Source organism: Nanorana parkeri, unplaced genomic scaffold (genome assembly GCF_000935625.1).
Source record: "Nanorana parkeri isolate BGI_ZX_2015 unplaced genomic scaffold, ASM93562v1 scaffold131, whole genome shotgun sequence".
In the NCBI taxonomy this organism is placed as follows: domain Eukaryota; kingdom Metazoa; phylum Chordata; class Amphibia; order Anura; family Dicroglossidae; genus Nanorana; species Nanorana parkeri.
Window position 1 is genome coordinate 951,072 of NW_017306399.1, and position 18,949 is coordinate 970,020.

Below are 18,949 nucleotides of genomic sequence, written 5' to 3' on the forward strand. Positions count from 1 at the left end.
GGGAGACCGCGATTCTCAGTGTGACTTACAAGATTACTGCGCAGATGACTGCACTTCAGTCTCCATTATAAATATAATGAGTAGTACCAGCATGAAAGTGCTATTAATAGGAACTCTCCCTGCTAATCACATGAACTGCCCGACCGGTTACATCATTTCTTCTGAAAAGGGAAATAAGTGAAAGAGGTCAGGAGAGGCTTTTCATTTACAGACCTCAGGAGATGGGAGGATTGAAATGCGTCCCAACTGATCATTAACTAGCCCGACACTCTTTTAAAGGGCATCTGCGGTCAAAAAGTAAGAATAGATCTGTGTTTCTATAGATTCTATCCCACTCCTAATAACCAGATCCATCTAGAAGACTGTAAACTTACTTATTAAAGATGCCCACAGGATGGACTTCCTCGATGCACTGACACCATGTCACTCAGCCCAGTGAAGATGACCTTCCTAGTGTCACCACTCACACAGAGCCGGCCTTCCAAACTATAACTCAACATCTGAACAATGTAACATTATCATTGCTTGCTGGAAGAAATGCATGATGGGAGATGTAGTCATGAGAATTTGTCGATTGCATCACATCAAGCGGCAGGGAAAGAGATGCAAAGCACACTGGGAATCCAGGAGGTTGTTGGAAGTGATGGGCAGACGGAAGGCAGTGCTCACTACATAAAAGGGATTTTTCCTGTAAGCTTTGATTGTATTATCAAAAACACCTCTACTATGTATTCCTATTACAATGCTGATGTCAGGAGAGGATGTGCCGGGATGTTACAAATCCTTTTACTTTCTAGATACATATGTCAAGTAGGGATAGAGTAGGGAAGAGTTAGAACTTCTGTCAGTTTTTTTTTTTGCCTTCTACAGTATGCCCCCCAGCAATATTACCCCTTACTTCCTGTCTTAGCGACACAACAGGAAGTGAGAGGAAATATCCCCTGACATCCCACCTTTGACTGCTGTCACATTAATGCGTGTTACTCCTGGTCAAGTGGCAGCTATACAAATCTTCCATCACTTTCTGAAGTTTTCCTGAAGTAAGCAGGTAACTCCCCTACTAGGACACCTAAAGCTGTACAGATGTGTGTCTGTGTGTAATATATACAGTATATATATATATATATATATATACACACACACACACCATATATATACTGTAATATACCTGATCCTCGGTCCTGCCTGGCTGCTAGACTGATCTCTGCATCCTTTTCTTCTCCAGGCTCTGGCGATATAAGCGCCGCTGATGTCATCACGTCTTATGTAAGTTCATTGACTTGCTTTAGATGTGAGGACACAGAGGGACATTCCACAGCCGGAGCGGTGCGAGCTGCCCACCATGGGACCGAGGATATCTGCTTTTTTTTAGCCCCCGCAGCAAAACAATCTCTTAACCCTTGCATTACGGGGGTAGCCCCACTGCAAGAGTGAGAATTTTACATTCACTTTTTTTAATAGAAGTCAGAAGTCAGGAGTGTGCTCAGCAAAAGCAGCATCAAAATAATGAAAACAGTATTTTTTACTCTCTCTCAGTCTACCTGACAACACTGCGATCTTCATGATGTGGAAAATACAATTAACCAACGCAACCGGATTTAGCTGCCCTGCAGCAAGCGCAATCGGAGGTGTATTGTGACTGTGCGGTGCCAAGCCCTCTACTATTAGCCCTTCGGTATTTCTGTCCTTCTGCAAGAGCAGGAAGTTTGTAGCCTTCTGAGATTAATTATATTACAAATTCTACTAACGAGCCAGCAACACAAGCAGCCAACACAGCGCTTTTTAATTAAAAATCGAATGGTTACATAGTGCTGTGATCTCTAGCCGGGGGCGAGAGGAATAAAGTCTATGAGACTGAATGAAGGGGAGCAAGGGGGGGGGGATGGGTGTCGGGGTGCGTACCAGTTTATTATCTGTGGTGGTCCTCAGTTCTGAGAGATGGCTGCACAGGATCTGACATTCACTGCGGAATGCATCACCCACCGAACACCTAGAAGAGAAGACGAAACATACAACGTGACATCAGTATTCGGCTTCTGAAGGCGCATGATACTTTAGGACACTTTAGGATGCACATGGATACATATTCATAAAACAAAAAAGGTAAATGACATAAGTTAAACTAGAAAAAAGTGGTACATGCATGAATCCATAACCAGCCTTTATAGCAGGGAGCACAATGGGAAGGCTTACAACAATACAAAACACAAAAATTCCCCAGCCCCAATGACATAAGTTACATTGTTAATATGTGTAAGTGTTTGAAGTAGATGTAACCCCAATCACAAAAATGTCATATACACTTGAACATATTATTGTAATTTCAAAGTCATTTACACTGTTATTAAAGGAGAACTATGAGGGGGGGTGCTTTTCACTCCCCTCATAGTTCTAGCTGACCTGTGACAATGAGACTGTCACAGGTCGGCTCAGTAGATCACATACCGGCGTTCGCTCACCTCTCGATCCTGTCACGGCTCTCTGCCATGACAGGGGAGGGGCTGGATTCCCCCCCCCCCGATTCAGCTGCGGCGTCTCAGTATACCATGAGCAGCAGCTCGCGGTATACGGAGCCTAGGGTGATAGGAGGACGCTTGTTTGTGTCCTCCCGTTACCCTAGGAGAACTATGGGGAAAAGCCTTAACCCCATAGTTCTCCTTTAAATCCTCAGCTTTCATAAAATAACAACCTGGTGATCCTGCCATAAAGGCCGTTGTTCAGGCTGTTCCTGTTACAGGGGGACAGGGCTCTGCTCCTGCGTTGTCAATATGTCAAACTGGCTTCCTATGGAGACTAAAGTGGTTAATTCAAGACACGTTATGCAGGCATGATCCACTTCTCCTATCTGGTTGGTTGAGGATGACTCCCAAAGTAGTGTGGTGGGTTAGGATTTCCCTTCTCAGGGTGTAGTCCTTGTCCTTGGTTTAATGTGCCGCCAAAAAGCCATACCTCCGACCCGGAAACAAGGCTACGCGACTCAACTATGCATGAAAACATAGGAACTTGGGTGCAGAAATATGGCAGCAGGTGCTCTGGACTGATGAGTCAATATGTGAAATATTTGGCTGTAGTGGAGTTTGTTCGGTGAAGGGCGGGAGAGCGGTACAATAATGAGTGTCAGCAACAGTGAAGCATGGTGGAGATTCCCTGCAAGTCTGGGGCTGCATTTCTGCCAATGGAGGTGGAGATTTGGTCAGGATCAATGCTGAGAAATACAAGCAGATACTTATCTATCATGCCATAACATCAGGGAGGCATGTGATTGGCCCCAAATGTATTCTGCAGCAGGACAAGGGCCCCAAACATACAGCCAATGTCATTGAGAACTATATTCAGCGTAAAGAAGAACAAGGAGTCCTGGAAGTGATGGTTGGGCCCCCACAGAGCCCGGATCCCAACACCATGGAGTCTGTCTGGGATTACATGAAGAGAGAGAAGGATTTGAGGAAGCCGAAATCCACAGAAGATCTGTGCTCAGTTATCCAAGATGTACCCAGAACAACCTACCTGCCGAGTTCCTTCAACACCTGTGTGCAAGTGTACCTAGAAAAAGGCAAGGGGGGGGGGTCACCCCAAATATTGATTGGATTTGGATTTCTCTTCCCTTCCTTTACTTTCCATTTTGTTGATTGATAAAAATAAACTATTATCACTTTTATTTCAGAGACATTCTTACTTTACAGCATTACAGCACAGCAGCCTGATGCTTTTGCACAGTACTGTATATTCTGTATATTTATACAGTATATATATCAAATATTCATTTGCTTCTGCAAACTGCAACTTATCTTCGTACAGTTCTGTTTTCCTAACACTACATCCAAGTTGCAGTAACAGAAAATTCCCTTCGGTGAATAGTACCATTGGTATTTGAAATGTATCACTGACAGATTCCAAAATACAACTTAGTGGGCCGTAACTGGCAGTTTTCCTCATTTTAAGGGGAAAAGACAGCAAACCCTGCTGGACTGGGCGTTTTGGTGCAAAGATCACACCCATCCAGTACTTCAATAGTAAACAAATACAGAAGACTGGGCAGAATTGCATTTCCACACAATGGGGTCATCACAGTGGTGTAGTGGATAGCGCTTCTGCCTTGCAGCACTGGGGGTCCCTGGTTCGGCAGGCCCGGCGCTACCGCAAGGCAAGTCTATAAGTTTCATCACATGGATCAGCTGCAATTGCCACTCACTAGAAAATCCCACGTATGTATAATCAAATGCTGAACGATCATTGCGCAGGGTTTGTTTACTTCTTCAAATGCTGCCAGTTTCTGACGGGCGATAACTGCGTGTTGGGGATGTGAACATGTTCCATGTTACACCCTAAATATGGGTGTAACATGAAACATGTTCTGAAAAGTAAACTTAGCCTGTAAAGGGACCCAATGGACATTTGACAGAATCTGAATGTCTACTCTTAAAGCAGACCTTCACCCTTATCTTTGAAATGACAATAAATACGCCTTTAGAAATGTTTAGTAATGGATGCAATGGTAATGGTAAGGATGCAACGCTTGGGCACATTGTATCACTAATGCCCAAGAGGGAAGTGGAAAAACAGTACCTGTAAGTAAAAGCAAAATATGTTTGTTTAACTAATGAATGTGAGATGATTTCATATCAGCATGCAAAGCTGAATCCTGATGGGATTTTTAGTGAAAGGGTTCCCGCTATACATTGTTACCATAATGAAGCCCTAAATCTCAGGAATAAGTGTGTTGCTAATCACTTGTATTCTCTCCCTGTAAGAGCAGAAATGTCAGCCCAGTGCTGAATGGAGATTCAAATTATATCCACTGGTGACTGGTTCTCTTTAAACTGTGTCTTTAGCTGTTTAACTCCCAAGGAGCGCACCTTACCTGCTCAGCATTCCTATTAAGATTTGTATTCAACACTCCCAGTTGGAGGGAGCTTTGAAGGCTTCAACAAAGCTGTTCAAAAGCTTGGTAAATGCTAAATAAAACGGATGCACTTTAGAGAAGCATTTACCACATAACATGAAACAATGTCCTTGTGTTTAAAGCCTAACTCAGGGCTATTTTTTTCCCCTTTAAATGTTCCCCCTCTGTTTCTAAAAATCATAAGTATAAAACAAAATAGAGCATAGCATAGCAGCAGAGGGCTTATCGGGACAGAAGAGACTGGGGTGAAGCTCAGAGTTGGGCTTTAAGGAAAGAGAGAGAGAGAGAGAGAGAGAGAGAGAGAGAGATATAGGCACAGAGAGAAAGTTATAGAGAGAGTTATAGAGAGAGGGATAGTGTGAGAGTGAGAGTGTGAGAACTTGCTTTGCATGTAATGAGTCTATCTCATATATTAGTTTCACCTTTTAAGTTGCATTAGTGAAATAAATGAACTTTGCACAATATTCTAATTATTCGAGTTTCACCTGTATATATATATATAGAGAGAGAGAGTTATAGAGAGAGAGATAGTGTGTGTGAGAGAGAGAGAGAGGAGTGGAGGGGGGAGGAGAGAGAGAGAGAGAGAGAGAGAGAGAGAGAGAGAGAGATACACAGCTCAATATTCACATGCTGTCTGACTGCTACAAAGTTAATGTTTTTGAGCATTTCTAACATGATTTTGGAAACATTTGACAATGAGGTAGTAAAGTTTATAAATTATTTTCAAGTCCATCCCTGCTTAGCTTCATGAAAAAGATGACATCTGGAAATGATTATGCAAAAGCAGAAAAAGTGGAATAAATACGGCCGTGGACTGAAATGTCAGTTAATGGCTTTACAAGAACAACAAGACTTCTTCTGAAACTTGAAGACAAAGAAAAGTTCCATTCAGAAGAGATTTTGGAACCTAACCCAATTCTGAAATGCTAAAATATTTGGCAGCTGGGGGTCAGAGCACTGTGAAATGCAATCATCCCTAAGCCCCGGTGCATTTTTGGGTGAATGCTGATTGGAGGGCTGTGAAATTAGAACATTTAAAAAAAAAAAAGGAAATCAAAGTGCTGCACTGTCGGTCTTCAGCGTTCTGGAGAATTAACTGTTGAGCAACATTTGGAGTATCACAGATGTTTCACAAGTTCTGATCATCATATCCTCCACAGTTCTGTGTAAAAGACGTGATCGTAGCACAGTGGCGGCAAAGGCTGTGTGCCTACAGGCTCCACTGATGAAAACCTGACATGAGAGGTCAGTTAGGGCGCCATCTTGTTGTACCCCCTGTTGGATTTTCACCTCCTATCAGCATCTCAAATGTTACTGTAACATGTATTTGAAGTAGGCATATTGTATTGAGCCTTTTATTTAGGACACCTGTCTCTTCCTGCTCCCCATCCTCTCTGCTTTGGAAAACGGCTATAAAAAAAGGACTGTCTGTTCCATCATCTATTCAGTGCTGCTTATGTGAAGGCCTAGGCCTCTGGACATATTTTAAGGTTGGTTCTCCCTTCTGCGTTGGTGGCTATTAGTCTTTCTGTATTCTTCCAGCAACACTAATGACATATCTTAATTAATATTTGATAAAAGGATTGCTTTAAAGAGGACCTGAACTGTGGAAAAATGTGCCAAAAAAAAAAGGCAAGAAGTGGACAAAGGGCTAGTTACCACCATTGCCTGTGGTCTCCCTGCAGCTGATCTTTTCCCCATTATGGACTTACTTACCCAGCAAGAGAACAGTGAGCAACACAGTAGTGACTTTGCCAAATCTCACTCCAAATCTGATGAAATTAGCAGTCAGAGGCTGCAGTGTCTTAGATGATCTCACATTGTGTAAAGACTTTCCATAGCTCCTCTGTGACTTAAGTCTTGCCACACTTGCCACTGACTTGTCCAGGCAGCAAGGCTGCACCTCGGGCTCCTGCTCCTTGATCCTCTTTTGCTACAGTCTCCTGCATTCTGGCAGTATGGCCACAGCTCAGCCTTTTGGCATCCTCTTTTCAGGTAATACCTTCTGCCTACTCCTACCATCTTGCCTTGATAGGTCCAACCTTCAATCGGCACCTGATTTAAATCTGTAATGCACCGAGTTGGGTTGCTAGGATCTCAACTGCGGAAGAGTGTTGCATGTACAGGTACACGAGACCCAGGAATGAGGGTGAGGTTTTTTATAGAGCTGCAACAGTTATTCGATTAAGTCGATTAAAATCGACGATGGAAAACGTTGTCAACGTTTTCCAACTCTCTCAATCTTAAATACAGAGAGTTTGGGATCCTAACATCATACACCTGATCCCTATTCTGTGTATATGTTAACTGCACGGTGCTATACCCTCTATAGGTGGAGGTGGTATTTTAGTTGTGCCGAGAGACAGCTGCTTAATGGTTGTGGACTCGTGATTCTATGAGCGTGGTGGTTCACAGTCTTATTGGGAAGTCAATGCAGCTGTGTAAGTTTAACTAGATCCTCTTTTCCCGGTAAACAGTGTTACAGTCCTTACAGCAGTGTTATGCATGTCACACATTTCACTTGCAATAGGATCTTATGAGGGTGAAGCATTGCATATGGTAAGTTGAGGTATTTCACATATAGCAGTTTGTATCAGCAGTTCATATATGAAGGAAATGACAGTCCAGCTTAATGCAGTCACTGAGGTGACTGATACTTGCGGTTGAGTTGGTGTGGCAGAATAGTCCCGAGTAGCCAGCGAGGTTCGAGCATACAGAGTGAGGTTCCCGAGATGAGCGGGAACGACGTGCAGAGCTCCCTCGAGGTTAATAAGCGTTCTCAAGCCGCTAGGTGGGAGGAGCCGTATGACGTCATCGCGTACGTTGCGTTCCAAGCTGGAACGCAACCCACGATCTGCGGTGTTCGGCTCTGGCGTTGCGTTCCAGATGGAACGCAATACGCCGATCCCTTACAAAATCTCACTAGCCCAGTGCTCTACGCTTGTCTTCCTGTGCGCCTCACTAGCTCCCATTGCCTGTATTTTGACCACGCCTGCTGCCCAGCTTGACCCCTGCTTGTTACTGATCACCTCTTCTGCATGCCACCTGGACTGAGCATTTGCCAGCTTATTGACCACATCTTTGCTTCCCACTTGGACTGACCCTTTGCCTGCTGTCTCTGCCTGCTGCCTGCACTGGACCTGGCCTGTTTACTGACCACATCTCTGCCCGATGCTTGGACTAACCACTTGCTAGTTTTTGACCACGTCTCTGCCTGCTACTTGAACTGACCTTTCTGCATGTCCACTTGATTAGGTTCCTGCCGGGGCACCAGAACAACCCATGCTCTGCAGACATCTGTATCTCCTTGTACCACAGGTACTCTAGTCTAAATTTGATTGGCCACCTGTGCTACCTAGCTAGAGAAAATAGCATTGTGTAGTAAGTCCTGAGGGCAACCAGCTACCTGTACAGGAACGGGGTCTGATATAGGAGAAGCTACACTAGCCAGCTATATTCTTTAACCTCATACAGGAGCCATAATTACATATGCAGATATGCAACTATGAGGCTCAAGACACAGGAGTGCCTAGGCACAGGAAGTACACTGCTATTTTTAAGGAGGTGTCTCTTAGAGACACCAGTTTAACATAATATATATGTATCGGTCCGGGCGGAATGGGATGTCCCCCTGAATCTCAGGACCTAACCCAGTCCTTCCCTGGAAGCTTCAGAGAACGCATTCCTTAGCATAGATTGTACCTGCTCTGCTGTTGGGTCTCTGATCCTGCTGGCTCTGGGGAAGCCTGTAACTCTTCCTCTCTGTCTCTTGTTTCGGCAATAACCAGATCGACTATCTGATTATTTTCAGCATCTTGTGTTGATATTTCAGCCTTCTCCACATCGCCACCTCCATATTCCTCTGAGGAGCTGGAATCCTCACTTGATGTCGTTTCATAGCTAAAGGCAATATAGCGGATTAAAAGTCAAAGTGATAGAAAGCATGGCACTAAAACTAGAAAGAAAAAAAAATGATAGAACAAAACAAAGCACACAACTCAGCCGTGTTGCAGAAGTGACTGGCAAAAAAGAACCACATAATTCAATGTATAACGAATTAGGAAACTGTATTAAGACATGTAAGTATTCATCAGCATTGACAATGAACTTCCTTTTTATATTATGATCTTATAAACAATATTTATAAGATACAATATATGTTCTCTCTGTATTTCTTTTAGAGGCAATGCATCCCCTTTAAAATCAACTTTTGGCAATGAAGTAGATCAGTAATGACGCAAAGTAAATGTCTGCCAGTGTCCAGATTAATGTCACATTGTATTACACAATGGGTGCGGACATCCTGAATAATTATCTCCAGTGTCAGAAAAAGGACCAGTGTCCAGAATTCCCTCCTCCTCTCAGCTTTCTGATGTTAAAGTATATCTAAAGCCAAACTTATTTTTCTTTTTTTGCTAGTATTGATACTAGTATTGATATCGGTGCCAATACCAAGTATTTGGGCGAGTAAAATGCTTCCTATGCCTAGCCCGGTACTTCCTGTATCAGGAAGCTGCGCAGCACGTCATTACACGCTGCCCGGTTTCCTGATTGGCTGGGAAGCGGCTCCATACTCTCTCGTCAATCAGGAAGCAGTGCGCCGCGTGAAAGCATGGAGCCTGCAAGCCGGCTCCATGCTTTCTCGTCACATGGTGACGAGAAGCATGGAACCGCTTTCTTGTTAATCGGGAAGCCGGGTGGCAGTCTTTACACGCCATCTGGCTTCCTGGATGGGACTTCCGGTACTCGGTAATTGGTATCGGCGAGTACCAGAAAAAAATTATAGGTACTCGTACTGGCTACCAAAATACCGGTATCGGTGCATCCCTAGTGCCAACCCATGTCCTGTAGATACAACGGGAAGTGAGTCGAAATGTCTCCAAAGTCAGGTAACAGCAGTCACCAGAACACGTGTTCCCATTAGAGGATTTACCTTCTATAGCTGTTCTGGGGGTAATGAAGGATTTTCTCTCACTTTCAGTCTTGGTAACAATGGTCAGCAGGACAAACAGAGAGAGTGGTGTTAATTTACTAAAGGGCTGTTCACTTTGCAAGGGAAGTTTCCCTTGGTGAATGTGGTGAAAATTCACTTTGCAAAGAACATCCAATCGCATGCAAGCAAAAAAAAATAGTATCTTTGCATGCACATGACTGGATAATGAAAGGCAGCAGAGCTTCATCTCCATCACTACGCCAAGAGAAAATTCCCTTGCAAAGTACAATTCCCTTGCAAAGTACAAATTCTCTTGCAGAGCCAACAGCCTAATTTGCCTTAAGTAAATCAAACCCGGAGAATCTATAAATATAATAACCTTACAATAGTTCTACCTCCTCACCACTCTATATAAAGTGGTTAGAACTCCTGGCAGGTTTTAATTGCTGTCTGTGTCACCCCTGGGGACATTCACCTTGGTGACCATTGACACTGTGACAGAAAGTAATGGAAATCCCAAAATGTTACAATTATTGGTAGAATAGGAAAAGAGGGGAAATCTTCCAATAGGAACTGGTGACAACTGTCTAAGAGGGGATTTAACTCACTTTGGATTGATTTCCTTTGGCTTCTGCATTGTATGTTAATAATGGGATTCTCAGTGTGCCCCCAGTCTTTTATGGGGACAGACTCACTTTTGCAATTGCCCAAAGAAACATCTAAACGGTAAAAAATATTGGTATTTGAATTACCAATAGGTATGCTGTGTGAATAGGAAAACATAAACATAAAGTGGGGTTTTCTCTAGGGATGCACTGAAATTTTAGCCGCCAAAACATTTTGGCCATAAATGGTACTATGGGCAAAATGGCCTTTTAGATTGTAAGCCCTCACGGGCAGGGCCGTCCTTACCATCTTGTCTTGGTTTGTATTGTGATTTTAATGTCTTCCTTATATTGTAAAGCGCTGCGCAAACTATTGGCGCTATATAAATCCTGTATAATAATAATAATAATAAAATGTCGATAGTACAAATAATAAAAGCAGAAAATGCAGTGCATCCCCAGCTTCTCTCCTCCCCACTGGGCGCCGGCTGCAAGCTTTGGTCAATGTCCCCTTAAATCCCCGCTGTTCTCCCCCGTCTCTGTTGGCAGAGGCAGCGCGGATCGGAGGGGACACATAGCTGATCCAGCTACCAGCGCCCAGCAGGGAGGAGAGATGCTGTCAGGAGGCCAAGCAGGGCGGTGCAGGCAGGAGAGCTCAGCTTTGGCGATAGGTGGGGGGGCGGAGCAGTCAGGAAAGGATGGCGAGCAGAACACAAACACTAAGCAATCATTGCTGATCACACAGTGTTTATAAATAACTGAGGACATAGTGATTACTATGTCCCCAGTTATGAATGAACAGGAAGTGTTATACATCACTTCCTGCTCATTTATGAACATAGTAAATATTTACTATCTGCTCTCTTTATGAATGAACAAGAAGCAGCTCGGTACAGAGGCTTCCTGTCCACTCATGACTGGTTTCATAGTAAATATTTACTATCTCCAGATAGTGAATGAACAGGAAGCTTCTGTACTGATAGCTTCCTGTCCATTGAGTGCCGAGGCTGCAGAAAAAGAGATTGAGGACTTGTGAAAAAGAGATTGTGCATCAAGTAAACCTGTCACTTTGCCCTGAATGGACAAGAGAACAGATCTGTTTAATACAATGGGGGGAATTTATCAAAACTGGAGCAGACAAAATCTGGAGCAGCTATACATTGCAACCAATCAGCTTCTTTCTGCAGTTTGTTCAGTCAGGATTTGAAAATGAAAGAGAGAAGCTGATTGGTTGCCATGTACAGCTGCTCCATATTTTGTCTGCTCAAGTTTTGATAAATCCCCTTCAATATATTTAAATACTGGGCAAGTTTAACAAAATTCAATGTAGGGGCAGCAGTGAAGGAGTGGAGTGGGAGAGCTGGGACTAGTTTGCCCAGATTTTCTGGTGGAAGCAGTTGCAGGCTCCCCCATTCCAAGGCAAGTGTCAGGAACCAGATCTGAACCCGGGGCCTCTGCTGTAGCTGGCAGAGGTTCTACCTGCTGGGCCACCTTGGATAGCTCCTTGCCTGATCTCCTGTGTAATCCTCAGGTAAACCTAGTTTCTGCTGAACTCTGAACTCCTTGCTCCTCCCTTGAACCTCCTATTTAACCTCTTGCCGTCCGCCCGTAGTAAAAAAACGGACGGACGGCACTGCAGCATCTGCGGGTTGCCGTCTCCAGACGGCAAATTTTTTTCTGCTCGCGCGCGCCCCCTAGCGGGCACGCACGGGCGGAAAAGACCCGATCAATGCACACACCCGTTACCGGGTGTTTCACATATAGGCGATCAGCGGGTCCATAGCCCGCCGATCGCCTATATGTGCTCGTTCGCGGCAAGCGCCCGGTCGGCGCTTCCGGTTTTCCCCCCCTGACCCCTCACCTTGATTCCCGGGATCCGCTGCCCCATCTTGGATCCCGGGACCGGCTCCGAGGGCGTCAGGAGGAGGAGGACGGGAGATCAGCTCCTTGCTGATCCCCGTCCGGGCTGTGAATGCAGAAGTGATGTGTATTACAACTTCTGCCTGCTCCTACAATACTACCGTCTGCTTGTGTACCGAACCCGGCCTGTTATACCACGAATTCGCCTGCTGTTTCAGCTACTGGACTCCGAGCCTTATCCCAGATCGTGACAGCAAGTCTCCATGATAGAAGGCCTGAGCCTAGTAATGCTACCGGCCTACAAAGTGGACATCCCCTAAAATCGATAGAGCAGCCTGTGGCAGATACGTTCACATAATGCATTCAAATGTTTCAGATTGAATTCCAACAAGGGTCACAGAATCCATAATGCCCACCATTTATCACAATTAGTTTAAAGTACAGAACACAGCAAGAGTTCAGGATTTAATTAGACCAGGAGGGTCAGCTCATTAACAGATGACTCTGGACAATATCTCAAAGTCCTTTAGCTGGAAGTCATGTCATCAGAAACATATTTTTAGAACTACAAACAAAACAAAAAGTAAATATAACAGACAAAGAAAATCATGAATGTATTCACTAAAGACAATCTGTTCCCCTTTCCCCCCAATTAGAGTTAGATAAATAAAGAATTGTTTTGTTCGTGGTTGAAATTTTGTACCTCTAAAGTCTGCAAGTCTGTACATTGGTGGCCCGTGCGCTGGTTCAGGTTTCCTCTGCTAAAATGTTATATCTGCAGGTTTGAAGAAAGCTGAAGAGTAAACCCCCTTACATCCTCCCTCATAGCTGAACCCCAGGCTAAAAGCTAAATACACGGATGAAATACATATATGGGATCTGTTTTATCTGATATGCGTTTCCATCCATCCAGTTCTAAGGTGTATTCAGCTCTGTCCCACAGCACAGCCCTGTCTATCAGAACAGGAGACCTGATTTTTTTCTCTGCTGCAGATTAGTAACATTTACAGGTCTAGTCCTTCCCCCGACATGTGATTAGATGTGAAAGGAAAAGCAGCAGGCCGATGGGGTCATCTCTCTGTCACTCTGCCCTCTCCGCCTACCAGATGTTCCTTGCTAACACATGAGCACTGCAGCAGAATTGATTGGCTCCTTGTGCTGCTTTTCCCTCTCCTAGTATGAGTAGCAGGAGACTGATACCAAATCAATTTCAGGTACCTACATTGCTTTTAGGTAAAAAAATTAATGTAATGATGTATTGCTGGATAGAGAGCTGCCTTCATTTGTGTATTTTATATGTGCCTGGAGTTCAGCATCAGCTGTTTTGTTCTCCGTTGCGGTTAATTTCATTAAAAGACTAGAGTACGGCAAATGTTCCTTTAGCTTTGTGAATGAGCTGAAGCTGTGTTCACTTCAGTCATCCAATCATGTGCAAGCAAAATTCCCTTTTAGTCTAATTTCCTGTGCACATCGTACATATATAGTTTTGAAAGAGTAAGGAAGCATTAAATGCACCAATACTGGTTAGGGATGCACCAATAGCGTTTTTGGTATTGAGTACGAGTACCAATATTTATATTTTGGTACTTACAGATACTGGGTACCGATACCGCTACTTCCACTAGCATGGAGCCGGCTTTCCGGGCAATCAGGAAGTCGGGCGGTGAGTAATGACTTGCCACCTAGTTTCTTGATTGCCCGGGTAACCGGCTTCATGCTGTTTGGCCGGCTCCATGCTATTTGGCTGGGAAGCCAGCTTTCCGGACAATCAGCATGGAGCCGGCTTCCCGGCAATCAAGAAGCTAGGTGGCGAGTCATTACCCGACTTCCTGATTGGCCGGGAAACCGGCTCCATGCTGATTAGCTGGGAAGCCGGCTTCCTCACCAATAAGTATCAAGGCGGTCAAACAGCATGGAGCCGGTTTCCCAGCCAATCAGGAAGCCGGGCGGCAAATCATTACCCGCCGCCCAGCTTCCTGATTGCCTGGGAAGCCGGCTCCATGTTCCCTCGTGGCACTGCCAGTCAGAGGAAATCTCCCTCTGACCGAAAGTTCGGGTATAGGGGAAGTGGAACCCCCAAATACTCGGTATCGGCACCGATACTAGTATCGGTCTTGGTGCATCCTAACACCCTCTCTATTTGGGAAAATATAAACTTTTGACTTGCTAACAGAACAGAAATAGAGTGGAAATCATTCAGTAGGGACACCCGTTCTGGTAACAACTGTTTAACAGGAGATATTCCTCACCGTGAAGAGATTTGCTCTTGCTTCCGGTTGTGTCTACAAGAAAGGAAGTGAAGGGAAATCTCTTGAAATAAAATAGAGAAAGGTAGAATAGAAGCATGGACTTGTAAAAAGGGTCGTCCTGGTCTAGCCATCATCTCAGGAAACGTTCAGTTTTTCTACTTGGCTTATGCCTAGAAAGCAATTCATAGAAACAAAAGTATCACTGTGAGTCTCCGATCTGATGCTTACCCACCATTGACCCCAACAAACTGGAGATTCTTCTTAGCTCGAGCTTCGCTGCCTGAACTCGAACGTCCACTATTAGTCTTCTTCTTCATAATGGACTTCAGGCTATTTATGGGGGACGTTTCTGTACAAAGAGCGGTAGAAATTCATTAGGACATAATTAAGGTTAATTACTTAGTGATGGATATCTGAAATGGGCCATTAAGATTTTCCTAAATTCATCCTGGTTAAGCAAAATAAAAAAGGAACAGTTGATTTTACATCATCTTTTGTGATTTTCATCTCTAAAAGGAAGTTGCTGGCAAGTGCTAGTTCCGTTTCTGCACAGCTGGGGATGACATTTGTCAGACTTCGCATAACATGAGAGGACACAGAGTGCTCCAGGCAGATTTCTCGTGCACTGGGTGGGTGTAATGACTTTCATTTTCATGACATAATTAAGATTATTTAATTGTTGCATAACAGAGGAAGAAGATAATTATTATATATACCAAGGCCCATAGCATGAGGAACTCGTTAACCAAACTTTTGTCTGGCTGGCCAGTGTCCCAGGAAAGCATGGCATCCCTTCCTCTTCTACATGAAGAGCTTACTCAAACCAAAACCGAGTTAAAGCTTAACTTACTCAAACCAAAACCAAGTTAAAGGGCAAGTCAACTCAATCCCCGTAACTATATTCCGAATTCACGCTAGCAGGGAGTCATACTAGCCATTTCCCACAAATTCTTGGAGTCCTTGTCAGGCAGCTCTTTCACTCAAGTTCCCTGAACAACAACCATGACTTTTCTCATTCAGGTTGAGGACCTTCCATAGACATACAAAAAAAAAAAATCCCGAATTAGCAATAACATCCTATTTTATAATTCTGGCATTACACAAGATGATTAATCACCCTTTTGGCTTCCAAAAACTCTTGCTGACCTTGTCAAGGATCCAAATTGAACACCCCTGCTGAATCCGAGACACAGTTCAGCAATCAGTAAAGCTCATGCTCCCTGTTGATTGAGAGCTCCAGCTTTGACTCAGCAGGGGAACGTGTCAGACATCTGTAAAACGACCACGGCTTCTGCCAAGGGTACTTCTGTGCAGCATAATGGCATGGGACAGACATTTCAACTTAGGCTATGGCTGTTTTTCGAAAGAAAACTAAATGTAAAAATGTGAACACTTTTTTTTAATGCCCCTGGAATGTATTTAGCTGAATTATGCTGAAGGTTCAGGTGGGCTTTAAACAACTGATGACTATCACATACAAAACCACTTGTTTCTAAGTAATGTCTACCCATTTCAGCTTTCTATAATTATTATTATTATAAAGGATTGATATAGCGCCACCAGTTTGTGCGCGTAGCGCTTTACAATATAACTATATAACATGGTTGCTACAGTCTCTGCACACCATGCATTCCCTAATTAAATTAAGCTTTTGAGGCTTCCACACTTGAATGTCCATAAAACATGGACATAACTCATTTATTTGCTTATTTTGACTCTGAAATCTGGTGAGACTTCAGTGGGATTGGACTGAAGGTTCCCTCCTGCCCTAGCTAGGTAGGAGTGCTTGCAGACATGGTGGATCACAGTGAGATTGGACTGAAGGTTCCCTCTTGCCCTGGCTAGGTAGGAGTGATTGCGGACATGGTGGATTACAATGAGATTGGACTGAAGGTTCCCTCCTGAACTGGCTAGGTAGGAGTGATTGCGGACATGGTGGATCACAGTGAGATTGGACTGAAGGGTCCCTCCTGCCCTGGTAAGGTAGCAGTGATTGCAGACATGGTGGATCACAGTGAGATTTGAATGAAGGGTCCCTACTGCCCTGGCTAGGTAGGAGTGATTGCAGACATGGTGGATCACATTGAGATTGGACTGAAGGGTCCCTTCTGCCCTGGCTAGGTAGCAGTGATTGCGGACATGGTGGATCACAGTGAGATTGGAATGAAGGGTGCCTCCTGCCCTGGCTAGGTAGGAGTGATTGCAGACATGGTGGATCACAGTGAGATTGGACTGAAGGTTCTCTCCTGCCCTGGCTAGTAGGAGTGATTGCGGACATGGTGGATCACAGTGAGATTGGACCAAAGGTTCACTCCTGCCCTGGCTAGGTAGGAGTGCTTGCAGACATGGTGGATCACAATGAGATTGGACTGAAGGTTCTCTCCTGCCCTGGCTAGTAGGAGTGATTGCGGACATGTTGGATCACCACACTGGCAGATATCTATCCAATGGAACCAGGCAGGACGTTCTCATAATTCCATGCTAATTCAATCAAGGGCTAGGCCAAGCTCGTTGACACAGGTAATATTTGACATTTTTATTTTACTATACACAGCTGAGTGGCCAAAGATTGTCATGTTGAATACTTTTTTATTGCAGGTCTGCTTTTAGTGGTGATTACCAGGCAATTTGATTACTTTAGACCTAATCTGAAGATAATGAATGTGTGTATGGGAAGAACACAACATAGATGCCTAATTGTTATTTGTATGATTATAACCCTTAAAGGGTGGCGTGGCTAATTTTGGGCCAGTCAGGTTCAGCAGTCTTACATAAGGGCCAGCTTTAGTTCAGCAGTCCTTCGGGTCACAGTGTAATTTATAGTTTGAATCATTACAGTGATGTTTGCTTTAAACACACAGGCATGCCTGGCTTATCTGCTCAGGCCTGATGTATGTAACACAACTCCCTCAAAATGTGAAACTTCCAGGAAGGAAATATTTAACAAACAACTCTAGCCATTGACCTGTCAGGAAGGATTTATGGGAGGAGATTGGCTAAAACTCCATCTGGGACAAATTCATAAGAATTTATCGTTTTGCATGTAATGATGATAGAAACAGGATAACCTTGCAAAGGATTCATCATTCTCCTTGGTAAATTTCATGAACACATGGCCACAAGATTGGTTTGTTAAAGGGATTTTACGCTTTAGAAAGGGACTTCTGCTTAAAGATGCACTTCTATTAAACTTTAAAAACATATCATTGAAATGTACACCATGGACATGCACACAATGGACACACAATGGTCATCCTATAATTAAATGTATACATTATACAGACCGTCCTTTAAACTTCTCTGGCAAACTTGTTTTTTTGGGAACATCTTTCCCTATAGGAATCTCTGAGCAGCCACAAACACTATGAACATCCTCAACTCCGATTCATTTTATTTGTGAGGCCCCAGATCAGCCCTGCACTAGCACCCAGATGTACTCTCTAGACCAGCCTTTCTCAACCAGGGTTCAGTGAACCCTACAGTTCCTCTTGGAGAGGCTAGGGATTCCTTAACCACTGACAGCTTGACCTCCTGCATAATTGTGCCTGCATAGTTACACAGCAGATGTCCTTCAGAAGACCCAGTGGTGTGGGACTAGTGAAGCCTCTCATCTTTCAGATGTTCTTTTTCCAGGTCTTGGAATGGCATTCTTCCCACTGACCCCCAATGTATGTGAACCCTTTTTTTCACTGACTATAAACTCAGAGGGCACCAATTCCACTGACCACTGGTGTTAGGTGATCCTTCTCCACTGGCCACTGGTGTTAGGTGATCCTTCTCCACTGACCACCGATGTAAGGTGATCCTTCTCCACTGACCACTGGTGTTAGGTGATCCTTCTCCACTGACCACTGGTGTTAGGTGATCCTTCTCCACTGACCACCGGTGTAAGGTGATCCTTCTCCACTGACCACTGGTGTTAGGTGATCCTTCTCCACTGACCACCAATGTAAGGTTCTCCTTTTCTATTGACGACCAGTCTAATATGTCGTTAAATGATATGCCTTGGGTGTCAAATACTCTAGGTACACCACATACTTTGTTCTTTTATTATTTGAGCTACAGCATACTGATCCCACTAATACAGAATGAGCCGGAATACATTTACTTTATTTGCTTGCAAGAGATTGTGGGAGCACTAGATAAAGCTAGAATTATGGTTAACAGAGTTTTGCAAATTTGCAATGTTTCCTGGGGTTACCTGTTTCATACATCGATTTCCCACTCTCACTGCTATATCGTTTTTCAGACTGCCTCTCAGTAGGTGAAATATGAAAATCTAGCTCTTTCCTTTAAACAGAAATAAGCTTTAGCGGCTGAGTTATACTTAAATGAATACCCTTAGCAAGTACTCATAGAAGCACTTCTGTTCCGAGTTGTATTTAACACTTAAGCAGAA

The 18,949-nt window shown here is 44.0% G+C and overlaps 1 protein-coding gene across 1 annotated transcript in view; it reads right to left on the bottom strand.

Annotated features, from left to right (window-relative positions):
* The window catches only part of KANK4 (KN motif and ankyrin repeat domains 4), a 57,494-nt gene that overhangs the window by 22,732 nt on the left and 15,813 nt on the right, over positions 1–18,949 (bottom strand). The window contains exons 3-5 of the mRNA XM_018553846.1: positions 14,779–14,899; positions 8,606–8,803; positions 1,903–1,990 (exon numbers count right to left, since the gene is read on the bottom strand). Of these exons, the coding sequence (XP_018409348.1) occupies positions 1,903–1,990; positions 8,606–8,803; positions 14,779–14,899 (407 nt within the window). The remainder of the gene's footprint in view (positions 1–1,902; positions 1,991–8,605; positions 8,804–14,778; positions 14,900–18,949) is intronic.